This window comes from Urocitellus parryii, chromosome 3, assembly GCF_045843805.1.
Source record: "Urocitellus parryii isolate mUroPar1 chromosome 3, mUroPar1.hap1, whole genome shotgun sequence".
NCBI classification, from domain to species: domain Eukaryota; kingdom Metazoa; phylum Chordata; class Mammalia; order Rodentia; family Sciuridae; genus Urocitellus; species Urocitellus parryii.
Window position 1 is genome coordinate 123868819 of NC_135533.1, and position 27880 is coordinate 123896698.

A 27880-nucleotide genomic window follows, 5' to 3' on the forward strand; every position below is an offset into this window, starting at 1 on the left:
AAAGAGAGAGAGACCTTTAGGTGTTTGATGGACACCACTCTGGTAACCCCAGGGCTGCATTTCGCTAAGGGTTAGGGAATTAGTTGGAAAGGTTAATGCAGAACATGACTCAGAATAGCCAAGTTCAGAGACCCCTGTGCGCGAGAGCACAGGAGGCTAGTTCTGACCCAGTGACAACAGAAACTCTGTCTCCCAGATGAGTGGGACTCTGCAAAACTCCCAGGGCCAAGAGGCACTATTGGCAGACCCTGGGAAGGGGTTCCTAAATGTCTATTGAGCTTCCTCTTCTGAGATGTGCCATGCGAGGCTGTCAATATATTTTTAAGGCGAGGATCAGGATTGTTTTTCTGCTTGGGGCTTGGGAGAAGATATGAGATATTAAATAGATTCACCCATAAACCGATAAGTGGCATGTGTCTGTTACAAGAAAATCCTAAATCATAGTTTGAGGCAGGCAAACAGTGTGACTGCCCTTGATCTTTCTTTGGGTAAATATTAAAGTTTCAGGAAAGTATAAAACAATATAGTGATAGTAACACATCTATAGACACATCTCACCTCCACAAAATTAGTGAGAATTTACTTGCCACCTATTTGCTCTTGGATTGTTTTGAGAATAAACCATGTTCAGTGTCGAGTCATCATTAAACACCTCACAGCTGGGCTTAGGTGCTTTACGGATGAGTCCTTAGCAATGAGCAAAGGACATAGAAGTTCACCTCCAGATCATAGAAGCACAGGCGGTGTCCACAGTCTCCCATGTCCCAGTCTCCCGTGTCCTGCCCTCGCTACAGGCATGGTCCAGCTCCATCAAGCATCAGCAGGAGGGGAAGAGAATCAGCAGGGACTCAGAGACCTTCTCTACATGATCTCGACCTTAGTGCTGTCATAGTCCTGGGGCCAGACCAGTGACCCTGAGCCCCACCCACATGGGCATGCACCAGGCAGAGTGGGGCTTCAGTGGTGAACAGGAGGACAGGAGGGAAGGGGCCACCCAGAGTCCCTGGCAGGTCCATCTCAGCCCCATCCCATGCCCACTGCTGCCTGGGGTCCTCTGCCCTCAGTTGGTGTATATCTTTTACTTTTGCATAAATGCCCACTATTTTAATTTTACAAACATAATAAGAGTGCATATGATTTTCTTCTTCCTTGTTCTTCTGTTGAATTTGTTTTGGAGGCATATCTGTACACACACAGTAGTATTTCATTTTATAAATGTGTCTTACTTGTTTTTTACCCCTTCGCCTGTCTGGATGCTCGGTGGCTCGCTGGCTCAGAGAGGGGCTCCCTGTGCACATTCCCAAGAGTATGTTGACCAGCTTCTCTTGGACATGCACAAATGTGCCTAGAGCCCCTGGGCTCCAGGTCAGGAGCGCTCTGTCCTCCCCAGCCAGCGACCTCCTCTCCCCAGTGGCTTTAGAAGCTCCAACCCACCCGTCTGATATTAGCTAGTCCTTGTTCCTGCTGCCTCAAAATTGTCAAATGTTGTGGCTCTACTGACCCACGGATACCTTTAACTCCCCTAATAAAGCCCTTTCCATTTCCACTCCCTGTGGTGGAGTTTGAGATGATTGTGTTTCTGGCCCCCAGGGGAGGTTTGTGTAGGGCCCCGTGGATGGCTGGCATGTCGGCCTTGTTGCCATCACCAGCGCTGCACTGATGTCTAATTCACTGTCCGTCACACTCCAAGGGCAGCGTGCTGCAGGGGTTTCCAAGGTCCCTGTGCTATTACCTGCTGGTGCGGTGCCACGTGCCATCACACACGTGCGAGGCAGGGTTGAGCACACCAGGCCAGACCGTCTGTCTTGCACACCCCGCTCCTTGGGTCCTACCCCTTCAATGTCCCTCCTGTCTCCTCCAGGCATGGGATGGCTGGCATTCAGGTGTTGTCCTTCAGCACGCCTCCTCCAGAACCTCACATGGGACTTTGGGGCCTTTCCTCCGTTTCCTTGGTAGGATTAGTGAGAAAAGCACTTATGGGCCTTTCCACCCCAGCTGACCTCAGGTGAGCAATTGGGTCAAGTACTGGAGCCCAGGGCAGCGTCTTGCTGAAGCGGAGGCTGGCGACCCCCGGGGCTCTCACATTCCAGGTTTGTGTCCCCAGGTCCTACAAGGGAAAGCAGCAGCTGGGGAGACCCTCTCCATGTTTCTGAGCAGAGATGTCATCAACAGTAATAGCTCCGGCTGGAGGCTGGGAGGCCAGCTTCCCTCTCCCACCCCTCGTCCTGGGAACTGTACAGCTTGGTCCCTGGCTCCGCATTCTACACTGGATACGACGCCACCAACCCACTTCGACAATGAAGCCGTTTAATTCAAATTGTAATTCCTCCCTGTTAAACAGGAAGTGTTGACGATGAAAAACATGGTTACTTTTTAAAATATTAATTTTAAACGACTATCAATCTTTCTGTTTGGGAGAGGCCGGGCGTCTCTCTGGAGAGCCTGGTGGATTAGCGGCTGAGTCCGGGGGAGCACTGACATTCCAGCGAAGTTGGTGTTGGTGCTGAGATGGCATTCATTGGTCCTGCTGTTGCTGGGCTGGGGCGAGCATTTTTGAGTAATGGGTGTCACTCAAAAGGGAGCAGCCCGCTTGGCAGGAGGTGCTCGCTTAGGCACGAAGCCACTAGTGTCCACACCTTCCAGAAGGGGAATCGCTAGGCCTCCTCAAGGGAGGCTGCGAAGTTTCTCTGGTACTGAGTGTGTGCACAGCTCCAGGCAATTACGTCTACTTTGCTCCCTTTGGAAAGAAAACCCCAAAGGGCTGCAGACTCCAAACTAAGGCTGGTGAGTGAGTCCTCTGCAAGGTCCTCTGCACACGCTGAGCCCTGAAGCCAACACAGACCCTCCTGTCCCTGAAGGAAACAGTGCATCCCCTGAAGCCACAGCGTCTGCCCCCGAGCATTATACCCTTGCTCCACCAGACACAAGTGAGATCTTTAGAGTTGTTTGCGGTGCTGGTGATTGAACCCATAGCTCCTGCACACCACAGTGCTCCACGCCAGGCCACACCCCAGCCCCTAGTGGCCCTGTAACAGACACCAGGCAGTGCAGGTGGGGGCTCATTTGTTCATGCACTCTCTTGCTCATTCATCCAATGGGCACATACTCTGAGCCTCCACATAGTAGGACATGGTGCCTGTCTCCAAGGAGCTTGGGTCAGTTTAGAAACTCAGAGCCATGGGCCGAAAGTGTTGCACAGTTAGTGCTTTGACTGGCCCATTGTGAACTGTGTTTATAATAATGTTAAACACGTGTTGTTTGAAAAATCAGGGATTTTCACCTAAAAAAAATCTGGGCTTCTGGCATCTGGAAAAAAAATCATAGATAGATCGATCGATCGATCTCCTCCCAGGCCCTGTTCAGACTGGAGGTGAGTGGTAGTCGCCCATGCAGGTGGGATGCCTACCCTCTGAGTTTACTTCCTTTCATTCAGACTTATCACCTCAATGCCATGGAGTTGCCAGGTACCACTTATCATGGACCTTGTCTCATTATTTTTCCTTACACCTGGCTGTGCCCACTCACTAGGATTACCTGGCCGCGTGGTCCCAGCAGGCATTTGAGTTGGCCATGTGGGGTGGAGGGCAGGTGTTGGCACATGGGGAGGGTATCACACCCCAAGGGTCTTCAGACTCTGTGTGCTCACAATGCACCAGGTCGGGGGACAGGGGCTGCAGGCTCCATTCCCAGGTCAGTGCAGCAGTTGGCTTCCAGTGGGGGTCAGGGCGGCTATTAAAAACTACATCCCTGGGGATTTTAATGTGCGTCCTGTGCAGGTGGGAGGAGGACTGCTGGGTTTGGGGAAGACAGAAGACAAGTCCCCTGCCACAGGCAGCAGGAGAGAGCGAGTGCAGATCTCGGGCTGGGGCTGCCCTGCAGCAGGAGCCCTGGGCAGCTGCAGATGGGCACAGTATCCACCCCTGAGACCCACTTCTGTAGCCTTCACTCCTCCTACGGGTACCCGGGTAGAGCTCCTTGACCTTCCCAGCCTGTCCTGGTGTCTCTTCCTACATGGTCACTTCATGTCCCAGTATGCTGTGGCACTCCAATTAGGCCTCACCCCCAGGGGTTTAGGACAGGCAGGGCGAGCTCGCACCACCCCATCCTACCTGGGCATGATTGCGTGGCGATGATGGTGACCTCCTTGTCCTCACCATGTAAGGATGAGGCCTTGGGGGTGAAGTACTTCACCTGAGGAAAGCGTGACATTCCAAGAGCATTAGTGACAGAACCTTACGAAGATGTCATTAGACCAGGGAAGCAGCCCTAAGAGGAACAGAACGGCAGTGTGCACCTGCCACCCCAGCTGAGGGAGGCGGAGGCAGAGGACCAGTTGAGCCCAGGGTGTCCAGGGAGGCCGAACTGGGCACCGTCATGAGGTCCTACCTCAAGGAAAGGAAAGGGTAAGAAATTGTGAGTGAGCAGAGGTGGTGCTCACAGGTACGGGGTAGGTCCTGTGTGCTAGATGCATGTTCGCTTGTTTGGATTGGCTCATTCCCAGTCACTTAAGTCTCACATGAACCCTAGGGGTAGACCATACTAAAACACAGACTTTATAGACAAATAAACCAAGACAAGGGGAAATTTAACTCACTGGCCCGACCCCCACTGATAGCAGGGAGCCAGGAGAAGAAGACAGTGTAGACCAAGGAAAGGTCACCAGACATGGCCAGCAGACCTTTATGTATAGAATCAGACAGGGGCCCCATGGGGTCTGGATCTGCAGCATTTACTGAGCTCTGGAAAAGTCCAGGGGTGCACCGAGGGGAGTGTGAGGACAAGTGGAGCCTGTTACCAAGGTGGGGTCCCTGCCACACGGCCTTTCTCCTGCCAGCTCAGCCCCCACCACTGTGACCTGTGGACGGGTTTGGAACTGGAAGCCATAGAGCAATGGCCAGGCTCAGGGACAGGGATGATCAAACGGCAGCATCTCCCAGAGACCAGAGACCATCAGAATCATGGAAGAGGAAGGATGCTTCCGTGGTGTGGTCAGACTACCTGTCTTCAAATCTCTGTCCTCTGTTCATCAGCCATTGGACCTTGGACAGAATCTTGCCCACTCTGCCTGAGCTGCTTTGTCCGTTCTTGGGACAGCAGCAGGCTTCACTTCAAGGAGCAGTTTAGGAACTAAACTAACAAATGCCTTAAATTGCTGAGGACCCAGAAAATGCCTGGTCTAGGCCAGCTGTTGTTTTAGTTAGTGCAGCACTGGTGTGAGCGTCTGTGGTGGCATTAGCATGAGTACCAGTGTTTGCTGGCCCTGGACCTAGTACTAACATTCCAGCCCTGGCATCAGCACCAGTGTCAGGCTTAGTGTTCCTGCTAGTGTTGATCTCAGTGGTGCTGTTGGTGCTGATGTGCACTGGTCAATTTCACATCATCCGACCAAAATACCTGACTAGCAACACTCATAGGACAACGAATTCGTTTTGACTCATGGTTTCAGAATTTCAGCCCGTGGTCGGCTGGCTCCATGGCTCTGGGCCTGAGGGAGGCAGAACATTATGGAGGAAGAGCATGGGGAGGAGAGCTGCTCTGCTCAAGGTGGCCAGAGAGCAGATAGAGGGAAAGAGAGAGAGAGAAGGGATCAGGAAGAAATAAAGCCTTTCAGGGTACACCTCCCGCCTCCCGTGACCTGCTTCCTCCAACCAGGACTCTCCTCCCAGGAGTCCATGCAGCTATCGGTGGATTGACCCACCACGTGCATTAATCCACTGATGTGGTCAGAACCCCATGACCCAACCATAGCCTGCAAGTCCCATCTCTGAACCTTGTGCATTGGGGACCAAGCCTTCATCACAGGAGTTTCTGGGGGAAATCCAGACCCCATAACAGTGTTATATTTGGTGTAGTTGTTGAGCTTATTCCTGGTGCTGCAAGTGCTAGAGTTGCTATTGGTGTTGTTGGTGGTACTTGTGCTGCTATCAGTGTTGGTGTTAGTCTTATTGCTGGGGTTGCTATTGGTGTTGTTGTGACTGGTGCTGGTATTAGTGTTGGTACTAGTGTTGGTGGTAGTGTGGGTGTTGCTGTTAGTGGATTGTTGGTGTTGGTGTCAGCGCTGATATTGGTATTAATGGTTGGTAGTATCGGTGTTGTGTGTCATTGATGTTGGCTGGTGTTGATATTATTGTTGGTATGAGTGTTGGTACTAGTGTTCATTATGTTGGTATTAGTGTGGGTGTTATTGTTGGTGGAGGTGTTGGTGTATTAGTATTCTCCCAGACTGAGAACTACACAATCTCCCGGCTTTCATTACATGGTACTGTGGCAGCAGGCACCATTTCCACTAATTGGCCTAGAGAATGTTCTTGGTTCCATCCAAGTGTCAAAGGTCCTGGTATAAACAGGATCCAGGAAGTGTGAGTTCCATCAGCCAGCTGTCAACACTGGACTGTGTAGCAATGAGTTTTTATGAGTGTTCCTCCCGACTGGCCGGTTTGTCAAAGAATGTCAGAAGTAGGCACTGTGGAAGAACTGCACCTTGCAAAGTGCCCTGTCCCCAGGGCAGCCCAGTAGGAAGGTCTGAGGCTCACTCACAGGCACTGGTCCCTCTGAGTCCCCGTGTGGGATGTCACTGAGGATCCCAGCTCTTCCCTTGTGGCTCTTTCTGAAGAGCGGCTATGTCCGCACCGGCAGTTGACTGTGGCTTGCTGCTCTCTAAAAAGCAGTCATAAAATATGTAGCAGGAGATATTGTTTGCTTTCTGTGCAAACAATTCAAACTCTAAATTATTAAAACTAAAGATAAGATGGAGAGACGTTCTAGCAGTTAATCTTGTCTTCCTTATTCCCTTGTCAGAACATGGGAGATTTGATTTGTGTTTCCAGCTCATTCTTGCTGCATATTTAAAGGGAGAAGGAGGTCTCAGTCTTGTTCTCTTAAAAATCACCCAGTCGGTCAGATAGCAATTACAAGGCCTGTGGGCGGATGGGAGGTAAATGAGCAGGCTGCTTGTTTTCAGGTCACTGGGAATAACCAGGTTGCAAAAGTGGTTTTCCCTTAATGTCCGAGTAAATCTGTAATCCCATGCACTTAAGCAGCACTTTCAGAGTTTAAGATGCTTGTTAGGATGGTGGGATGGACGAAGCTGTAGTTTTGGAGGATGTTTATGTATTATAGACAATTTGAGTTGAACAGAACTGCTTCAGACCCTGTGGTCTCCAATGCATCCTGCCATGGAGGGTGCTGGGTTCCGCTCCAGTTAGCCAGAATGCTGATTCCTTTTTATATCCTCAAAAACTCTGAAATGGGATGTTGCATTTTAACCTGAAGCATGCACACCTGCAGTCTAAACAAGAAGGGTACACAGAGAAGGGTGGCCCTGTGCTTGTGAGGCCTGGAGATCCTGTTGGAAGGCCCACCTGGCCTCAGCAGGTCTGGGGCGGGCCTGAGAGTCTGTGCTTCTCAGTGGCCTTTTGTGACACTGGCTGTGGACCACACATTGTGTAGCCAGGGTCTGCACTTGAAGAAGAAGTAGAGTGGACCTTCCTTTCCTCCTTCCACAGTGGAGGCTTGGGTGCAAAGTCTGCTGCTCCTCCTCCTCACCCGTAAATCGAGTTCAAGTGCATGAGCTTGTCATCCCTTTATTCTCCAACAGCCTGTGGAGTAACTGAGTTTTGAGCCATTTCCTCTGCAGAGGAGGTGAAGACATGGCCTAAATCTCTAGGCATCCTCCGTGTGTCAGTTCCTTTCAGAGTTACCTAGCAGCTCTCCAGGGTCCCCAGGGTAGTGCCATTCGGGACTGGTTGTCTCTTGTTGGAGTTGAGCTCTTGGTCTTATTGAATCCACTCTTGAAGTTTCAGTAAGCATCTGAAGTTTCGGTCCTGGACCTGACAGCTAGATAATGCCCCTCCCCTTTCCATACATAAGATTCAGAGACATCCCCCAAGATGCAGAGTGCAGATCTTGACCTGCATCTTCTCTCTGCTCCTGATGGGTGTGTTGAAAGAGCTTCTGCAGCACAGTCTTGAGTCTCCTTCCTTGCATGTTATGTATTTTGCAATTTGGTCCTGATTTTGGTGAGGGTCTTTTGCACAAGACTGTGGCTTTCAGAAGATGGCAGTTGCTGGGTGACCACAGCAACTTCTAACCCAGGGCTCCTCCCTGATGGTAGGGTCTGCTGGGAGCAGCTAGTCAATCAGATTCTGGGACTCTGTATTTTTTAAGTTCTGCATGTGAATCTGATGCACAGTAAAGACAGAGAATCGCTATGCTGACACATGGAAATCATGCCTTCAACAAACCCTACCTACAGCGTTTACTTACCGCGTAAAGGTACAGGGTTTGCGTGAGTGATAAACTGGGCATTACGGCATCTCCATCGTCAGTGCTTCTAAACTACGTGCTGTGGGCTGGTGGGCATGGTGTTCTGTCCTTCCTCTAAGTGGCTGGGAGCAACACTTCCCAGAGCCCCTCTTGGGGAGGATTTCATGGTATGATATAGGTTTTCTCCATCAGATGTGCAAATTTGGTCTTGGAACAAGTCCTCTGGGGAGAGAGGCCCCAGGGCATCTGCGTCTGCTGGGGCCGGCAGCTCTCATGGTGGCCGAGTTGCTGGGCAGCCTGCTGAGCCCCATCATGGCCTGGGCAGGGGCAGGAACTCCGGGTTGGCTCAGATCTGTGGGCTGGCTTCAGCAGTTATTCCTAGAAGCTGGAGGCTCAGCGTGGAGTCGGCCTCTCCCACTCCTAGTGATCCCGCACCCAATCATTCCCCTAAAATGAACCAAGTATCCCTCAGAACTGAGCCCAGACCTGCAGCCACCTCACACCTCCAAAGGAACGGGGGAAACAGACTGCAGCCTGCCTGACAGCCAGAAGGAGAGCTGGATCTGTCCTTGCTCCCTTGGCCCTCGGGAGCATGGGCCTCCGTCTACCCACCTCTCATCCGTCTCTCTGATAAGAGGCCAGTTCTCTAACTTCCTTGAAGGGCCAAAAAAACGTGACCTATGGTGGTGTGAAGTTGGCGTCTGTGATATTGTTTGTACCAGAAGAGGACACACATGCTCAGGAGAGTACTGATCTCCAGCTGTGAGCACTTTCTCAGCCTAGTAACTACGCACCTCTTGTCTTTTGGCTGGTTCCATGGAGTCAACATGTCCTTTACACTTGAGACCAGTTCTTGGGTGCATCTGTTAGCAGGCCATCAGGATGGGCAGTAGCTGAGCTTCTCTGCTTTGCAAGTCACCTGTGGGCCACCCTGGTGGACAGCTCGGGGGCCTGCACCATCTTTCAGTATGACGGGCAAATAAGAATTACTGCCTGCGGGACCAATTGTGTCAGTTGTTTGTATTGCCCAGAGGTGCTTTTCCAGAGATGATGATAGTGATGCGTGGTAATTGAGTACCCCTCGTCAACGTAATGGGCTGGAAGGAATTTCAGTGCTCAAAAAACTGTGATCAGATGTTCTAATCTTGATTAAAATGGCTGCAGCTTGAAAGGTGGTAAATTTTAAAGAAAGAGCCTTGTAAACCAGCTCCTGAGTTTATGTTTGATTACCGGAGAGAAGTGGGAGGACTTGATGTTTAAATGGATTGCTGAATTTAAGTTCACTTTTGGTAGCAAAATGGAAATTTCGATTGCTACTGGAATTTAATAGGTTTTCACAATACTTGTACCATTAGCAGTTTTTCCATGAATTTGCTCATATTTAAGAGCACAGCAGTTACACTCGGCAAGACTCAGAAGACAGGGGTGCATAGATGGGTGCAAAAGGCATGTTCTGGAACGCCACAGAACAGAGCCCACATGGTGAACCCTGCAAGTGCTTGTCCAGGAGACAATGGAGCCCACTGTGGTACACACACTGGACATGAGGTGGAGGGTCCCTGCAAGCCTCCTCCATGAAGAACCCGAAAAGGCAGGACAGCCCTGAGAGGCCAGAGCAGTTGTTAGTGTGGACAGGGTGGTCATTGGGCAGGAATCTCTGGGATGCATTATTCTCCTGTCACTTGATCCAGATGCTGAATCCAGAGGAATTTGTGTCATGAGACTCTGTCCAGGCTGTGCATGCAGCATGGGTGCCCCGTGGGTGTAGGCATTGCATCCTTATGTGACCTGTGAAGAGTAGGGAGGAGAGAGCAGCCCTGGAGTCAGACTGGCAGGAGTTCAATACTGGCTTCTCACTGGCTGCGGGGCCTGGGAACCAGTGACCCTGCGGTGCTGCAGCTTCTTTGTAAGCAAATTTGGAATTAGGCTGGTCAGATAAGTGGAAGGAGGGAAAAGCCTTGCAGGATTCCCAGAGGCAGGGACCCTTGTGGGAGTCTTTGGGTCCCAGCCTCCCTCCCGGGATCCTTCCTTTGGCACCCCTTCACTGTGCACCTCCGACTCATGGGATGAAAGGAGCACGCAGTCAGATGCCTGGGCACAGTGGCTCTCAGGAACAGCTTGGGCTCAGGAAGAGCACACAGGATGTGTGGAAGGATGGAATTGAGGCCAGGGGGCTTGGGTTGCAACCTGTGTGCCCACTGTCCCTTGGCCCCTTCCTCTCCTCCCAGGAGCCCTGTGACAGGTGGTTCCATCTACTAGGTAGGGAGACACTCGAGTGACGTTCTTCACACTTACCTATATGGCCATTCAGCAAATCCCGAACGATGCAGCAGCTGCTTTATTTCTGTAAAAATGCTTCACTTGGCAACAAGTAGTAGACAATTGGTGTAGGAACCGCTTGGAGAATTCTCCAGAAGGTCATGGCCTGCAACGGGAAGGAGCCCAGCTTTGGAAGTGCTTCCTGCATCACTCCATTCACAGGACATTTTGCAAATGTGAAGGTTTTGGTATGAAGAAGGGGGTCAGGGTTGCCAGGACTGGGCACTGGAGTGGGAGGCGGAGGGCAGGTGAGACAACAGGAAAAGGGTTTCATGAGGTAGCTCCTGAGGACCTCCTGGCTGTGGCCACCCTGTTTACCAGTTAAACTGTGGCACACTCTTGGTTCCTGTGGGTGCCAATGGAAGTTCTTCCATCTGTAGCCAGGAAATGCATGGCTGCTCCTCCAAGTGAACGGTTGCTGGCAGTGTCCAGGGTGCTGTTTCCCAATCACATCACCATAGAAACTAGCCAGCCCACCCATGTGCAAAGATGAGCTCACCACGCCCTTTCTAGTGGGGTCAAAATATAAAAGAAGAAAACACCGTGATGGGATGGGGCCCCAGGGCCTCCCCCCTGGAAGCCATACCTTTCTGGAGGCCCGGGGCATGGTATAGAAATGGGCATGGCTGCCCGGGTAGGCCAGCTGGGGTTTGCACTCGAACTGTGATGGAGTGGCCTGGATGGCTCAGCTGGGGCTGTGAGGTGTCATGTGTAGAATCCTTGCCCTCAAGGTGTCGGCCCTGAGTGGTCGCCTGAAGGAGGTGACCAGGACATGAGGCTGGTGCCCCCTTCATGGCATTAGGACCCTTGTAAGAGGCCAGTGAGCCACCTTGCCCCTTCCACCACTGAGGCAGGGAGAGGAGGTGAACCAGCGAGCATCGCTCAGCTGGCTGGGGTCTGCCGGGGCCTTCAAGCCCCCAGAGAGTGAAACATGATCTCATGCTGTTAGGAGCCACCGTCTGGGTGCTTTGTGGTGGCAGCTGAAGTGGAGTAAGATAAGGGTCTGTGCAGAGTCTAGGGATGACGCTGTCCCTTCCCAGCCTCACCTGGTTCCTCCCAGCTTCTCCCAGAGAACTGGCTGTGGCAGGTGAGGGCTGGGCACAGTCTGGGTCACCATGCTCCCTGGCTGGCTCAGATGCAGAGGTGTGTCCAGCTCCTGTCAATGTGGAGTCTGGTGAAGGAGGCGCTGTATCCCAGCCTCAACCTCCATTTTCCTTTGGGGACTGCTGGCTGAGGACAGGTGTGGGGGAGCACTGACCAGGGCCCTCCCTTCTTCCTGTCTTACAGAGGGTCATCTCCCAGGCTGTGTCCAGCCCGTGTGTGTGGTTGACGGCAGAGCAGTGGCTTCTTCCAGATGAGGGATTGACGAAACGGAAGCACGGGCCTTCCCCAGGATAACGAGCTCCCCTTGTTTATCGCCCGTAATCAGGCTCATTAAATGAAATCCACTGGTGCCATTAGCAGTGCCATCTCAGGAGACCTACCTGATGATGAGCACCAACCTTCCTGGGTGATTACGCCCCACCAGCATCCAAAGACACCTTGTGATGGAAAATAACTCTGGGAGCTTGTGCTGGCTGTGTGAGTCTCTGATGCTGCGGGAGGCCTATTGGAAAGGGTTGGCCTCAGCCCCTGCTGCTCATACTGCCTGAGCTGTTGGTGGCATGTGAGTTCCATTGGAAAAGACAGCGTTGCATTTGACAGTGGCTCTACTCTGCCCCATGGCTAGCCTCCACCGCTGGTGGACAGAGGACTGCTGGTGGCCGCGTAGAGAACGGGGCGGCTCTTCCATTCAGAGCCCTTGAGAGCTGTGACCAGGTTTGCTGTAGGGCAGACAGTCCTGAGAAGGAACTAGTGAGGTATGAAGGGACCCCATTATTTAATCTTCTGTTTTAGCCAAAGCTCTCCATCTTTCAACTACCTCTCAAGTCATCGTCTCAAGTTCCCTCTAAACCTTTGATTAGCTCCCAAGAAAACTGCTCCTTGCATTTGGGAATTTCAGGAGTGTCCTTGCGTCAGTACACAGCCTGCAGTTGGTTTTAGGAGGGTCACATGGCAAAACAAGTCCCGGAGAGCTGGGCCGCTGGAAAGGACATTGGTTTGATCAACCTGAAACAGCCTCAGAAGCCATGGGAGTTGATTGACCTCCAGGCTGGGCCGGGGGCCACACATTCCCACCCTTAATGCACCCTTACATGTTTTAATTATATTCTCCTTTGAGGCATGGGGCACTTAATTTTTCTCCAATGATTCCTGAATTTCACTTTGAGAAAATGATTATTTCAATGTGGTCTGAAGAGAGAACAGAGGCTGTTGTTGTTAAATATCTTTAAGTGGGATATTTGCCAATCTTTCAGGACAGCCAAAACAGAAACGGACAAGGTCATCCAATGATGTGATGTGCTGGTTTTGTCCATCGATGATGATCATAGGTCGAAAGCATCAAAGACAGTATCTCATAGTTCATCTAGACCCTACTTCTTTCCATCAATAACTTCAAGTGACTTTGATGACCATGTTTAGACACAGGAAAGAAGGATAATTAACTAAGAGAGTGCATGTGGAAGGACAAGGTGGAGGGAAACTAGAAAAACCAAGTCAGGATTCAGAGTAGAAACCACACCATGTGGGGTCTGCTGGGGAGAAGATGGACCCAAGTCTCTTTCTTGGTGTCCTGGAGTCCTGTTTTCTCAGATGTCCTTTGGCCCACATGGCCCTAAATTATCACACCTTCAAGATGTCCTGGCCCCAGGAAAGTCTTGGTAGGTGACCTTCCACCGCTATGTGCCATGGACCCTGGGGACCTGAGCCACAGGAGGTGATTCCCTCCCCCTTCCAGGGGCGAGACTCTCAGCCATCTGTAGCGGTCTTCTTTCTCTGACTTCACATGATCTTTCCTCTTGTATGCCTGTGTCCTCCTCTCCCCTTCTTATACATCACCACAGGTCACGTGGATCAGGACCTTCTAAAAAGGTAAACTGAGGCACAATTTTAAAAACCCTTGAGTGATTCTTGAGTGGGTCAGCTTCCAGCCAGGCTGGGCGCTCTGCAAGAGAACACCAGGAAGACTCCAGTGGTGCCCACAGAAGCCAAGCAAAGAAAACGTTGGATCGAACCAGAAAATAATCTGCTTTCTCACAGCTACACGGTGGCCTGACGGGGTCCATCCTGTGGGAAAGTCTCTAGCTGAGCTGTTCTAGCCCCTTGGCTGCTTCTGGGGCTGAGCCACGATTATGTTTTTCTTTGATGAACATATTGACAAGAAATGACCCGAGTTTTGTTTGCGAATTAAGCAAGGTCACTTGTGAAGCCCGAGTGGCTCTGTCGGCCCAGGGGTCCTAGTGGCCCAGCGTCCACTTTATCAGACTGTGTCAGACCCTGGTTCCTGTCCCTACCCTGGTGTCTGCCTTCATTGTGTCTTCAAAAGCCTCATCTCTGAGCACTCACATTGGAGGTGCAGGCGCTCCATGTTCAGCATATACATTCAGGAGGGACCCACAATACCTGTAGCACCGCCCCCATTCAAAACGGGACTGTTCCGTTCCCCCCCCCCCGGCCTCCCCGCAAACTTTCAGCTGCCCCAGGGTCCCCAGGCTCACAATTATCCCTTGAACGTGAACATCACATTCCCACCCTCTTCCCAGATGGGCATGGATCTCTACCCTCTGTCCAAGCCACAGCACTCTAGCTCTGCATGCTGGGCAGTGCCCAGGTGGCTTCAGAAGGATGATGCCAGGCAGACCCAGGTTAATTCAGCAAGGGAACTTGGGGACGGCAACTTGACATCAGTTTGTGAGGCTCTCACGTGACCCTAATATGCCAGGTGAACCAAGGAGGCCACGTGGCCATCACAGGGACAACTTAAGAATCCAGGTGCCCGGGAGCATCTGGCCCAGTGGGGTCAGTCCTGAGACTCAGCTGTTGTAGTCACAGCTGCCAGGCGAGCCCACTGTGCCTGCACCAGGCAGCTCCTCAGAGGCATGTTCTCCACGTTTCGTCCCCAATCTGTTATAATTCCCTGTCCCCTGCAGCTTGGTTTCTTTGCAGTTCAGAGCCAGTGGCTCTCAATTGAGGCTCCATGTTGGAATCAGGAGGGGAATCATTTACCACGTGGAGCACACAGCCATCGAGCACCCTGGGCCGGTTCTGTCACGTTCTGGGGTGGGACCCTGACATCAGTATTGCCTGGTAACACTGTCTGTCACCCTCCTGAATCAGCACCAGTTCTGCTGTGGTGTAGACACACCCACAGATGTTTAGCCTGAACCCTGATATCTCTCGACTGCACTGACTGTAAAGTGCCTTGGGTTTACTCATTAGGGAACTGAAGCGTTTATTGGATTATTGTAAGGTTGAGCACAATGTATTTGATGTGATTAATCATCTCTTTTCATGTAAAGTGTTGAGTTTGCTGTGGCAGAACTGACTGAGGAAGTAGAGCCGCCCTGCCAGGCAAGCTCCCGGAACAGAGGGTGAGGGCAGGGCTGCATGCCACTGTGAAGACCCGTGGGGGCCCTGCGCCAGGGCCAGGTCACTCTAGTGCTGCTTTGTGGCCATTCTCTCCTTACCTGCTGCAGCTGCTGCCTGTGCTCCGTGGCTGGTGGCCTCCTCCAGGGTCAAAGCATCTCCCCACCTCTGCTCTGGCCTTGGCTTCTTCCACGATGCATGGCCTCCCTCTCCCGTAGGGAAGCTCCCCAGGAGGCTAAGCAAAGTCCTGATTGGGTTTAGGGCTGCCCATACTCCAGGCTCTGCTCCCCACCAAGATCCTCAACGTGGTCCCATCTGTGAGTCCCTTCTTCTCTGTGGGTCAGGATGTGGACATCTCTGTGGTCATTATCCAGCTGACCACTTGAGTCTTAGGGAGAGAAGTGCGGGAGCAGGGGCCATCCCAGGCAAACTGATTCCCATCGTCAGTCCATCTTTCCTGCTCACCTGTAACCACAGGTGTGAGGTCTCCCTGGGAGCAGAGGCCTCTGTCTCTTGTGGTCACTATAGCACCTTGAATGGCACTCACAGTGCTACAGGTGGAATGAAGAACTGGCTTTGAGGATGAAGAAACCTGCATTCTTGCATGTGCCCACGGCGAGGGAAGAGCTAGAATTCAGTGCTAGAATGCAGATAAATCAAAGCAAGGCTTTTCCTGGGAGAGGCAATTACCCTCTTTCCAGCCCTCCTAATCCCTAAACAACACCTAATGGCAGTGTCAGAGTGCCCGGGGATCTCCTGCAGACTTTTCTGCCTTCACGTAGGCACGGTGCTAAATACTTGGTATAAATCATCTTACTTCATTCTCAGTGCCAGGGCTAGCAAGGCCTCGAACAGCTGGGCAGGTTGGGCATTGTGCAATTTAAAGTGGACCATGCTAGCTACACGACCAATGTCTCCTAGAGTTATTCAATGACCATCTGCACACCATATGCACAGCCCAGAAAGTCACTCAAAGAGACAGTTCCAATCTTGGACTGTGTTATAGTTTAAAGGCTAAGGGTTAAAGAGTTAAGTGTTCCATAACCAGTACCGTAGACAGGACCCTGTTCTGAGCATAATTCTCTCCCAGGCCACCCTGCCTGCCTCTGTTCCCCTCCTGTGGTGGCTGTGTCACCTGTGTCACCTGGTGAGTGACCCTCCCCAATGCAAGAACTCTGGGTGAGCGGCGCGAGCCACTGGGGTTGGTGGATGGGCTTCATCTTTGACGCAGCTGATTCTCTGACCTTCACATGGGACCTGTGAACATTCCTGATGGTTTCATGAGAAAAGCAAGTTCTCCAATTCTGCTCTCCTGTGCCTGTGAGTTTTCTGTAAATCACCTATCATACCCCAAAACCAAAGGCAACATCGATTCACCGTTGATCTCTAATTATATTTAAATCACAAGGCTTAGCTGAATGTATTGACATTTATACCAAGAAATTAATTGACATTCTATTAACCTCAACCAGCAAATTAATTGCTCAGCCTCAGACCCTGAGCACTTGAAGGCTGGAACACAATTATGTATTGATCACAGGACGTGTGCGTGCCAGGGTCACATGGGAGTGTAAAGAGGCAGAATCCTCTTTCACAGGAAGAATCCGTTAGATACATATTTGAATTATTTTTATCACAAAAGAATACAACATCTGAGCCTCTCGGCATCTCCATTTTTCATGTCAGAGAGGAATCGAGGAAACCCCTCACAGATGCAGTGCTCATCACCGCTAGCAATTAGTTAATCCCTCTCGACTTCCGAAGGAGAGCAGAGCCTGCCCGTCTACTCCAGAGACGCACACAGGCGGAGTGGAGGTAGGGAAAGGAAGAGGCCTCAGCTCCTTGCTTGTCCTGCTGTTAGGTTGCCTGTGCTTTGAGTATCACATGCGATGTGGCCGTGGAGCCCAGGAGCTGGGGACAGACTTCTTTCCCAGTGGAAGAGGGTCAGTGGCTACCCCTGTGGGCCATGCTTCTCCTGTGGGCGGCCGAGCATCCTGGTGAGACTGTGGCCATCACACCCCTGGCTCTCTGACCTGCCTGATGGCACCTGCTTAGATGACGTGCAGAGAGAACCCTGCTTAAAAACATCAATAAATGAAGTTGGATGGGGTCTCAGAAACACCATCACCAGACACCGCCAAGGCCACAGCTTTAATTGAAAACTCTCAAGAGCCACATCTACGGAAACCCCGCGTCCCACTCATGGGTCCCAGGGCGCAGCTGGAGGAGCCATGGAGAGCTGGCACTGCAGAGACAGAGCCCTCTGGGCCTGGGGACGAGGTTAGGACGTGTGGGAGCCGCCTGAGGAGCAGGGCTGCTGCCTTCCTTCCAGCTCCACCTGCTCAGATCTTGGATTTCCCACCCTGGACACTGAGCAGAGTTCAAGGTGTCCTGTACCTGTGCACCAGGACGAGAAGCCATCCCAGCAGCCTGCAGCCTGGCAGGGACACTCATGTGTCTGCAGCATACAAATCATTGATTTTTTTTTTTTTTTAGGAAAAACACTGCCCCCCCCCAAAAAAAAGGGTACAAAAATAAAGTCTCTTTTTCTCTCCAAGTGAATATGTTTAAGAAAATATCACGAGGTGGAAATGAAAGGCCCAGCCTCATTTTCTGTCTGTGTCAGTAGCAGAGATTCCAGCTCCTGTGGGAACGCTTTCAGATGGTGGTGGGCGGGGGCGGTTCTGAGGATCTCCGGGACACTTGCTCTCAGGCAGGATCTTGCCTTCCGGGTGCGGCTTCTGATCCCCCGTCCCTCCCCTCCAGTGTCTGGGGAGCCCCCCAGCTGAGGACAGCCGGTGCCCTGTAAAGATTTAGGTCACTTGAGGTGGACACAGTCATAATAAATATGGGAATAAGCAAGGTTGGATTGGGAACTTTTAAAAAATAAAGCTTACAGCCAAGAAGATGAGGTTATTTCATCTAAAATACTTCAAAGTGATGATCAGATCGGTGGTGTATTCTCAGAGACTCAACCAACCTGGTTGGGTGGGAGAGGGAGTCTCTCAGAAGTAAGCCCAGTGCACTTTCACTTGGTCAGTTTTGAGAGTGGCCTGTGTCCTCATGAGCCCCCCACCAAAGGCACACCTCATGCTGCCGCCACATCGTGGGTTCCTAAGAGCCTAATTCCTCACTACCGGGGCTGATTCTCCGTCACAGATAAGTCTATCTACCTGCCCTTGTCCACCCTTGTATGTGTGGGTCAAGGAACAGCAGGTTCTCCAGAGTCCTACTCACTCACGCTGTTAAGTATGGGATCTTTAAAAGACTGCCGGTGTCCCTGGCAGCAGGTCTGTTTGGCACCGCGTGTGGGAGTGGTGTGGTGCACAGACAAACCACAATGCCCAGGGACATTTACGATGGACAGGCAGGGTGCTGGTGCCCAGTGGTGCCCAGCCAGCAGGGTCAAACTTCATGGCGGCACATGACCTGACACAAGGAACACCAGGATCTGCTCAAGCTCCTCCTGGGCTCCAGTGCGGCTGTTTACCCTTTCTTCACAGAAGCAGCTGGCCTGCTTGTGCCCAGCAGCTTTGTGGTCACCAGGCACAGGGGGCACATCTGTAGGGGTCTCTCCTGTTGCAGGTCTGCAGTGGGCAGTAGCCCTTGGATGTGCTCAGTGGGCAGGGGGACGGCAGCATCACCAAGCAGAACAGAATCTCGTGCAGACACACCTAGCACCAGTCCTGCTAGGCCCCAGCCTGTGCAGCTCACTCTGTCTCCCTGCAGCCTGCACCCTTCACTGTCCTCCCCAGTCGTCCTCTCTGGCTTGCCTCTGGTCCACTCTTCACACTCAATCCCAGCGATGTTTTCATATGGAAATCCTTGGCCCAAAGCCATTCGGAGGACTTGGGAAGCAGTGTGGAGAGCCTCGGCCTGCTCCTGCAGGTGGGGTGACCTGTGCACCCAGGATGCTCTGAGCACAGGGAGCTGCACCTGAGTCCATGGACGAGGCTCTCCTGCTCGTGGATTGACAGCAGGCCGCACCTTATAGTCCAGGACCTGCCAATCAGACCCTGCCTGTGGGCTGTCCAGGAAGCACAGGCTCCATGAGCTATTTTTGCCAACAGGCCACGGAAGGAAAGAGGCAGGACTACACAGCAGGGGCAGCCAGGGGAGGACAGGGTTGCTGGGCTAAGAAGACAGTGACCATGTCCAGGGGAAGCCTTGTCCCACCCCTTGTTGGAATGGGCTTTGCAATGGCACCCTCTCCTGAGCCTCTGCCCTCTGTGGTCTGACCAGGAAAGTCCTCAGTCACCATCCCCAGTGCAAACCCATTCACCACGCCCTTGTCAGATGAAAGGTGCTGAGGTCATGTGGCTCCTGTCCACTGTTAAAATGGCAGATGGTCCCTGCCTGCTCCTCTTCCCCTTAAGAACACACTCAAAATTGATCAAATTACCTTTTCCTGTCTATACAAATATGCCTCCATGAAACCCGCATTCTTTATAGATAATTGACACCCATTTTTAAGAAGGAGATATAAAAAGGAGCACAGCTGACCTCAGGAAGACTCCTGCCCTCTTCTGTCCTTGGGGAACCCACGGGATGGAAGTTGCATAGAAGATCTCAGTGCAAGACAAGTAGAGAGAGCAGCTGGAAGACAGAAAGGGCAGGGCCACCTCTAACAAGGACTTGCTCTGTCCAGAGAAGGTCCAGGGGCAGCCAGGAAACCCAGTGATCCCAGCCTTGATGCCATGCAGCACCTCTTGGAAGGCGAGGGACATGGCTCAGCTGCAGTAGAAGTGGGGCTTGTGACAGATGCTCCGTGGTGCGGGGGCTGGTCCCACGTGAGGAAGAGTTAGCCTGCTGCATCTGGCGTTCCGTGCCACGAAGGGATCTGTGGAGGTCCCGTCACTCATCTGAAGAACGCCCTTGGCTCGGCCTGTGGTTGCTATTTCAATTAAGACCATTTGTACATTTTATATCCTCTGCACGTGAGCTGGCTTCACCCCGATGGCAGTTCCCATCCCAATCCAATTCCAAAAGGCAAACTTGGGCCTTTTCCTCTTCTTCTTACCCAGAATAGTCTCAGGTCAACTCTTAAATCCAAGCCTGCTCATTATCAGGGGCGAAAAACTATTTGCCTGCCTTGTAATGTCTTCCAGTGAAATATTTACGCACTGAAATAAGCACCATTTTATTATGTGCAAAGGTTTAGTAATTTCCCATTTCTCTTATGATAGAGACCAGGAGTCGGCCAACTTTCCCTGTAAGGTGACACAGTCATATGTCAGGCTTTGTCTACTGTGGACTTTCTATGCTGCATTATATCTTTTTTAAAAATAAAAAGTTAAAAATACAAAACCCATTTCAGCTTAGAAACGGTGTGTCCCCAAGGCAGGCTCAGTTCTGGAGGCTGCAGGTCACTGCTTTAAAGCCACGTGTGTGCTTCCCCTGCCCACCGCTCAGCCATGCCTCACGCCTCAGGGCCAGGTAGTCTGCATACTCCACAGGTGGGGGGCTTCGTTGTTTGCAGGTCCCCCTGGTCTCCCCTCCACGAAGCACCTGGCAGCCCCCAGCAGGTCCCGCGCCTGCCAGGCACTCTGCTTCCCACCTGCCCTCCTGGGATGCTGGCTTCCCTGGGGAAACTGTGCTCGACCTCCCTGATGACACTTGTCCTCTGGAGCAGGCTGTGGTCTACCAGAGACCTCTCTGCTCATGGTTTCCAGACGCCCCTCGTGAGTGTGCTTGCTCACGCGCCCCCATCCTCCCCGCTGCCTGTGAACTCCAGAAAGGTGGCGTCTGTAGGGGACTCTCTGGGGTTCAGGGCTGATTAAGCCACCTCCCATTTTCCATAGTGTAAATGCTCCTGCCTGGCCCTTGTCTGGCTGGCTAAGGGCTGCTGTTGCACGTGAGCCTGGATGGACACAGCAGGGCCACCCAGGCCACCCAGGTCTGTGATCCTCCCTAGCCAGCCTGAACACTAAACCTCCATCGCCCAGAGCAGATGCCCACACATAGCAAGAGTTCCAGAACACCATGCCAATTGCCACTTGATTGATGGATTCATTGATTGATTGACTGGAGCCAATATTGGGACGGACATCAGAGAAACTCAGGTGGGTAAGGGAAAAATGCAGAACAGCATTGCTCCAACTTCCCCATTTTCTTTTCCCAAAATGACTGTGGTCACCAGAGAATACATGAAAAGACAAATTTATGGTGACAAAAATCTCATTATAAAGTACATACATTAAGGGAGTCATGCATATTTTACTTCGTAATAAAAGGTTTTATACTGAAGATGCTAATGAAAAAGTTAGAAAAAAATATGTCAGTAATGGAAAACTTTAATAGTGTGATAATGTCCAAGAAGAAACAATTTGTTTGAGTAATATCCTCATTTTAATCTTGAAAATGAGATGTGAAGGCTGGTGGGGGAGGACAGCAGTTCTTCCTGTGGGAGACGTCAGGTAGCCAGAGTCTGATGCAAATTTCCAAATTTCCATTGCAATGAATACCACAGGGACACACGTGTGGTCCTTCTAAGGCAGAGCCAGCATAGCCAGGAACCTGAAATACTGCCTCTTCACATCTTCACCCTCTTGCCTCCTGTGCCCAGGATCTCTCACACAGCATTTTTGACCTGTCCAGGGCACCATCCTTACTGTACAGTTCCCTTACAAGCACAGGCAGGGACAAAGACTTGGGTATGGGCAAAGAAGTATGAAGGGCCCGCTCCCTGGAGACCACAGTCAGGTCCAGAGGGAAGGGACCAGTAATACTATCTCAGCAAAGCCTGGCTTCAGGTGATCCCACGGGGCCTGGGAACTGCAGGCAGTGACCTTGACCTCCACCCTAGGCTCTCAGACACCTGCACCAGCGGACTCTGCTTCAAGGGACCTGTGGGAACACAAACTCTCCAGGGCTTCTGTGCACTGGCGGACAAGGCAGCTCAGAAATCTCAGAAGGAGCCACAGGAGGACAGCTGCATGTGCTAAGGCAGAGCTCAGAGTCCAGGGTTGGTGTGCTTGGGAGTGACGGAAGGGACAGGAGAGTTGGTTCCACCCAACACTGTCCACAGGAATATTCAGTGCACACGATGTAGGTCTCTCACTCCGATGTCCTTTAGAAAGTGTCCTGGATTATCTGGGGCACTTCTCAGACTATTTTCCAAGGGAAATTCCCACCTAAATTAGCTCTCTGGTTTCTGCTTGAGAGTTCCATCTGGAGAAACCTGGGTGGGAAATGCAATTGCACTCTCTGCTTTCCCCACCCACTCTGCACGCTACCCGCAGCGCTCACAGGCACAGGGAGCCTGTCGCCCATGTGGGCGGCAGCAGAGTGAAGTCTGATCTTCCACATGCTTTTCAAGGACCTACCATCCTACACTGGATTCTAACCTGTAAGAAAACACAGGTAGCTTTGAGATGCGCTGACTGGCATCTGGAATGCTCCGCCGTAAACAGTTCAAACAGATGTTGACTTGGTTTTTGATCTCTCCAACGAATGGTAAAGCTTTCCTATCTAAGGCACTATTCTCCACATTTCCACTTTGATTTACAGAAACATCACAGGACTGAAGGAGCTGGCAGAGAACACTAAAGGCAAAGTTAATTTCAAAGTGTCTTGTATCAAAAACGTTCCTGCTTTGCTTGTGCTGAGTTGTTTTGATGCATTCAGATTCGGTTTCCGGGTTTCGAGCAAGCCCCGTAGAACACACGGACCTGTGTTCCTAGGGGAGATGGAAGTTGCTCTCTGGTTTTTGTGCTCACTGGAGAGAGGATGGGAGGATGGGACAGGGACCAGGAGGGGGTGTCGTGCTGTGATTGCGCCGGCTCCTCACTCCTAGCTAGAGACCTGCACCAACACTGGTCTTCTTGGAGTTTAGGTGTCTCACCTATAAATGGAGAATCATAATATCATCCTGTGCATTGGAATACTCTGAAGATCACGAGATAAGACACAGAGAGCTCTTAAAACCAAGTGCACATGAGAGAATACCCAGGAAAAGCTGATTGTTGCACTACCCCCAAAATAGAGGCATGAGTATATTAAAATTTGATTTGAGGACATGTATCCTCTTCTGGCCTTGCAACCTGTGGAGGTGCCCTGGGAAGCCTGCTGTCTGTCTGTGTCTTTGAGCTGTGAGCTGGGGCCCTGGAGGGCATGGTACCTATCTGCACCTGTATAGACCCAGGGTCCTGTCTTCAAAAGGGCTGTGTCCTTCTATTCAGCATGTTCAAATTTGTCTCTTAAATGAAGCCCTTTCTAGTGAAAAGACTTGGATTGGATTTTAATCCAATGTCCAGTGGGGCCCACATCAGCAACAGTTGTTGGGACATGAGAAGAGCTATCCATGTTAAGGGATATTCTTCATCGTCCTGTGCAAGAGAACTAGGCTGGTAGCAGATTCCTCCGTGTCTACACTCGGGACGAGGAGTCTGAGGTGGGTATGAGGCTACCGCACGCCACTTCCATCTGGTTGTCCTCCGTGTAGTGAAAGATTGCAGCAAGTCAGGGGATGGGGGTGGACTTGGCCTTAAAATTCCATCACTGGTAGTGACCACACCAGTGTGAGAAGCTGAAACTACAGTGATCTCCACATACAGCTGCTTTCAAGTGCACACATCTGACCACACCGGGGCTGTTCCCAGGTGAATGCATGCTGTCCTCCATGTGAACCCGCCAAAGTCCTTAGTGATGCTGCCTCCTAGGCTGATACCCAGATCCCGCTGCGTTGCAGAGCTTTTTATTGTTGTTTTTGTCCTGTTTTGTCTTGCTGCACTGGGATTGAATCCCAGGCACTCTACCACTGAGATACACCCCCATCCCTTTTTGTTTGATTCTAAGACAGAGTCTCACTAAGTTGCCCGGGCTGGCCTCAACCTTTCAGTCCTCTTGCCTCAGCCTCCTGGGTAGCTGGGATCATGGGGGGGGGGGCACCACTGTGCCACCATGTTGCAGGTTATTGGACTCATCTATGGGAGAGGAATGGAGGGAACTGGGGGGTTCTGTCCTGGAGAAGTGATGTCTGAGCAGTCCTGGTTTACCCCCGTGTCCCTCATCTGGTGCCACCTTCCTCCTGACTTACACTCAAGGATGACTTCAATGCAGAAACTTTCTTCTCCCTTGTTTGCTGTGCCTTGGCAGTTTGACCCATCATGTCCTGATAGTTCATGAACTTCATGCTCTCCTTCTAGAGCCAATACATCCCAGGGCATGGCTACCCACACAGACCGTCATAAGCCTCTGCTCAGTGGTTCACAATTCCAGTTGTATGTTAGAAACTCCAAACAGTAAAGTCAGAAAGGCAGAGAAAGAGAGTGAAGAGGGAGGGCAGAAGGAGGAAAATGACACCTGGCTAGACCCAAGAACAACCATATCTCTGCAGGGCTGGTGGCTGGTCAGTCCAGGCAGTCCTAATGCAGGGGCCAGGTGGACAGTCATGGTGCTGAGCAGGCTCATTCTAAACTTCCACTCTGCCTACCGTATTCATCTGTAGGTGACCTTCTGATGAAAACCAGTAACTGGACTCCATGGTGAGCTCGGATTCAAAGATGAGCATGACCATGCCTCTCAGGACACACACACACACACACACACACACACACACACACACACAGACTCCAGGATCCCGGTCCTTCCCCTCAGAGTTCAGCATGACAAAGTGATAATTACTGCCGAATATGCAAGGCTTCTGGAAGCTCTCCAGTGCCGTACGTTTACAACAGGGTATTCAAACTTCCACTGATATGCCAGATATACACGATGAGTTATTCCAAGCCGGATCAGCATGTGCAGAACGTGTAAAGGAAACTGTCAGGCGCTCAGTTCACAGCCCCAGTGCAGCAGACCCTCCAGGAAGCCCGCCCAACCTGCTGGGCCTTCATGAGAAGACACACATACTTGCAAAGTTCTGCCTGAAGTTCAGGGGAACGGGCTTTTTGAAGTTTGTGCTGTCCCAGGATAATTCCCAGGTTGGAGCGCTTCCTCACCACATCAGAGAGAGGACACTCAGCTCAAAGGAGACCTGGCTGCTGGTATATCTGGGCCAGCAGAGAGATCTAAGGGAGAAGGGGATCTCATGGCAGGGACCCTCCACATCAGACTCCAGGAGGAGGAGCATTAGGTGAAGTGAACAGCGCTGGCTAGCTCACGGGTGGCGGTGGAGTCGTAGGCGGGTCTTTGGACAAAGCTTCAACACATGGAGAGGTGAATGGGTAGGTATGTCACAGTGAGCTGCAGAGACAAGGAGAGGGTGTGGGGCTAAGAGAAGCCCTGTGTGCCCACTGGGCAGGACTGTTCCATGGTGTTTGAGATGAGGGCACCCGGAAGGGTACAGGACTGAGCACCACTGGAGGTGTCAGGTCAGGCCGTGGGCGTCACACAGCTCAGGCCATGGGGTCACACAGGTCAGGTTGCAGGGTCACAGGCCAGGAGGCTGCTGGAAGGGCCCCAGCCCTCAGCATAACTTTTGCTCATTGGGCCCCACAAATGCAACTTTCCTGTGACCAACATGGCAAGGTGGGCCCAGCACAGCCCTCATAGAGATGATCCCATTTCATCCACGGGGAAGCCATACCACAACTCTTATAAATATAAAGACACGGGAGTGTTCTCCAGGACCTGGATCCCACCTTTCTTCTATTGGTGAATAGTGAAGTCCACTTAGCGCTCCAAAAAGACAGCCGTGATTGGCTTATGAAAAGCAAGGGGTGTGTGAGTGTGTGCACATGCATGGCATGGAATAACATTCAGCCAGTTCAAAGGTACCAGCCCTTGGCCTCATGTGGATGATTCTGGCGGACATCGTGCTAGTGAAACAAGCCTGACAGAGAAAGAAAACAGTGCAGGCGCTCATGTCCACGTGGAATATTAAAGAAACAAGAGCAACCAAAGGGAGTAGACAGAGAATGGGACAGGGAGCGCCAGGGCCAGCTGTGACGGGGGCAGAGGAGTTAGAGCAGCAGCGTGTGGGATGAGCCATCTAGGGTCTGATGCCCAGAGAGGCCACAGTGCTGGGGTGGGCTGTGCACGTGTCTCCTGTGGGACAAGCTGATGCGGGATCCCCTGGCTACACCAACAACCGTGAGCCCATGTGAGGGGAGGGAGGCTGATTCACTTCACCAAAACCACTTTCCTAAAACCACGTGATTCAGAGCACGTTAGCCACTGTGAACAGGCACAATGACATTCATTTTAAAGAAGAAAAGGAAAATGAGATTTTCCATGTGCACATTTATCCATGAAAGAAATAAAAAGGAAGGGGAGAGGAAGGGCCCCTGGGCAGGGGTGCATGGTCTCCAGGCCCACCCCATCTTCTGCTTCCCAGATCAAACCTCCTTCCCGTGGGAGCCGAGGACTGAGAGCCTGCAGGACTCCCCAGCAGGTGCCATCTTCCCTGCCATTGCTCCCGTCCAGGACAGCTCCTCCTGTCCCTGTGGGAGATGCTGCTGGAGCATCCCTGCAGTGGAGTCTTAGGTCTTCCGATGCCATTTCTCCACCCTCCTCTTCCTCCTGCTCATCTTTCTCTCTCTTCCTCCCTCTTTCTCCCTTCATTACTGAGCCCCCCATACACAGCACTCCACCTGTGCCCTTATGCCGAGGAGGAAGGCTGCTCCTGAGAAGACCCCCATATCCCTGAGCATCCATACAGTTGGGTGGAGAGATAAGAGGTTCCATGGCTCTGTCACCTGTAGGGAGGGTGCCTCTGAGACTCCTGAGTGACCCTCTTGCAAACTCAAGACTTACTTGAGTCTTCAGGTTGGATCTGATGGATGCAGCATGCTTTGGCCCCCGAGGCTTCGCACCTCTCTCTGTGGACTCTCCCCGACAGTCTTCATTTCCTCTTCTGGGAGGGGCTGGCACGATACTACTTGTTTTTTTAACCTGACACATAAAATGGCAGACATTATATAAAAAGCAGACTATAAAAAGGTACAAGAGGTAGCCAACTAATTAAACTAACATTAAGAGTTGCTGATCTAATCCTAGTAATCTTTTATTCCTTTCTAGATGCATGCCTATAGGAATCCAAGCTGCCGAAAAGCTAATGTTTGTCACAATAACTCCTGTGTCCAGGTAGCATCTGTCCATGTTGCCATGCTCATCAGCATGGACCCCTTGGTCTGAGCTCTTCCCATGCCTTGCCTCTGTTCCTCTGCAATTCTCTCACCAGCTAGAAAACAAAGCCACAGCACCCTCAGATGCCCAAGGAGTTGTCCACCCACCTCTAACTGGCCATCCTTTGCAAGACAGAACTGAGCAGGAGAGGGAGTCCTCCCCTATGGAGACGGGTCAGAAAGCACTTAGGAAGTGGAATTGCAGTTGGCCGTGATGATCCCCCTCACCTGCCCTGGGGATGATGTACAGCTCACAGAATCGGAGAGTTGGGGCCATCGAGTATTGCTGTGTGAGTCCAGCAAACACTGCAAAGCCCACTGTCAATGGTGTGTCCTTCCTAAAGCCCTGTGTGGGTGACTAATGCGGAAATTCCCATGGCTGCACACCTGCAGCCGGTGCCCTGCTTAGTCCTTCACAGTTGCTCTCTCCTCCTCTCCAGTGTGGATGGCACCTCCTATGAAGTCATGCAGATCGACGTGGAAGTCGAGGAGTCCAGTGACCCGCCCACCACACAGCTGGTCACGTGGCAGGTGGAGTACCCAGGAGAGATCACGTCGGACCTGGGAGTGTCCAAGATCTACGTGAGCCAGAAGGACTTGATTGGAGTTATCCCGCTGGCCATGGTAAGAGTGCCTGCCTCGGGCTCTTTGTACCGAACTCCGGGACAGGGAAGGTGCCACGCTGTGACCCAGGTTTGGTGGGGAATGTCAGTGAGCGAGAACCAGGGTAGGGGGAGAAGAGGCTGTGAAGTTGACCACAT

At 51.8% G+C, this 27880-nt stretch overlaps 1 protein-coding gene across 1 annotated transcript in view; it reads left to right on the forward strand.

Moving 5' to 3' along the window:
- Positions 1 to 27880, forward strand: part of Tmem132d (transmembrane protein 132D) — a 497735-nt gene that overhangs the window by 317831 nt on the left and 152024 nt on the right. The window contains exon 4 of the mRNA XM_026408042.2: positions 27560 to 27743. Coding sequence (XP_026263827.2) covers positions 27560 to 27743 — 184 coding nt within the window. The remainder of the gene's footprint in view (positions 1 to 27559; positions 27744 to 27880) is intronic.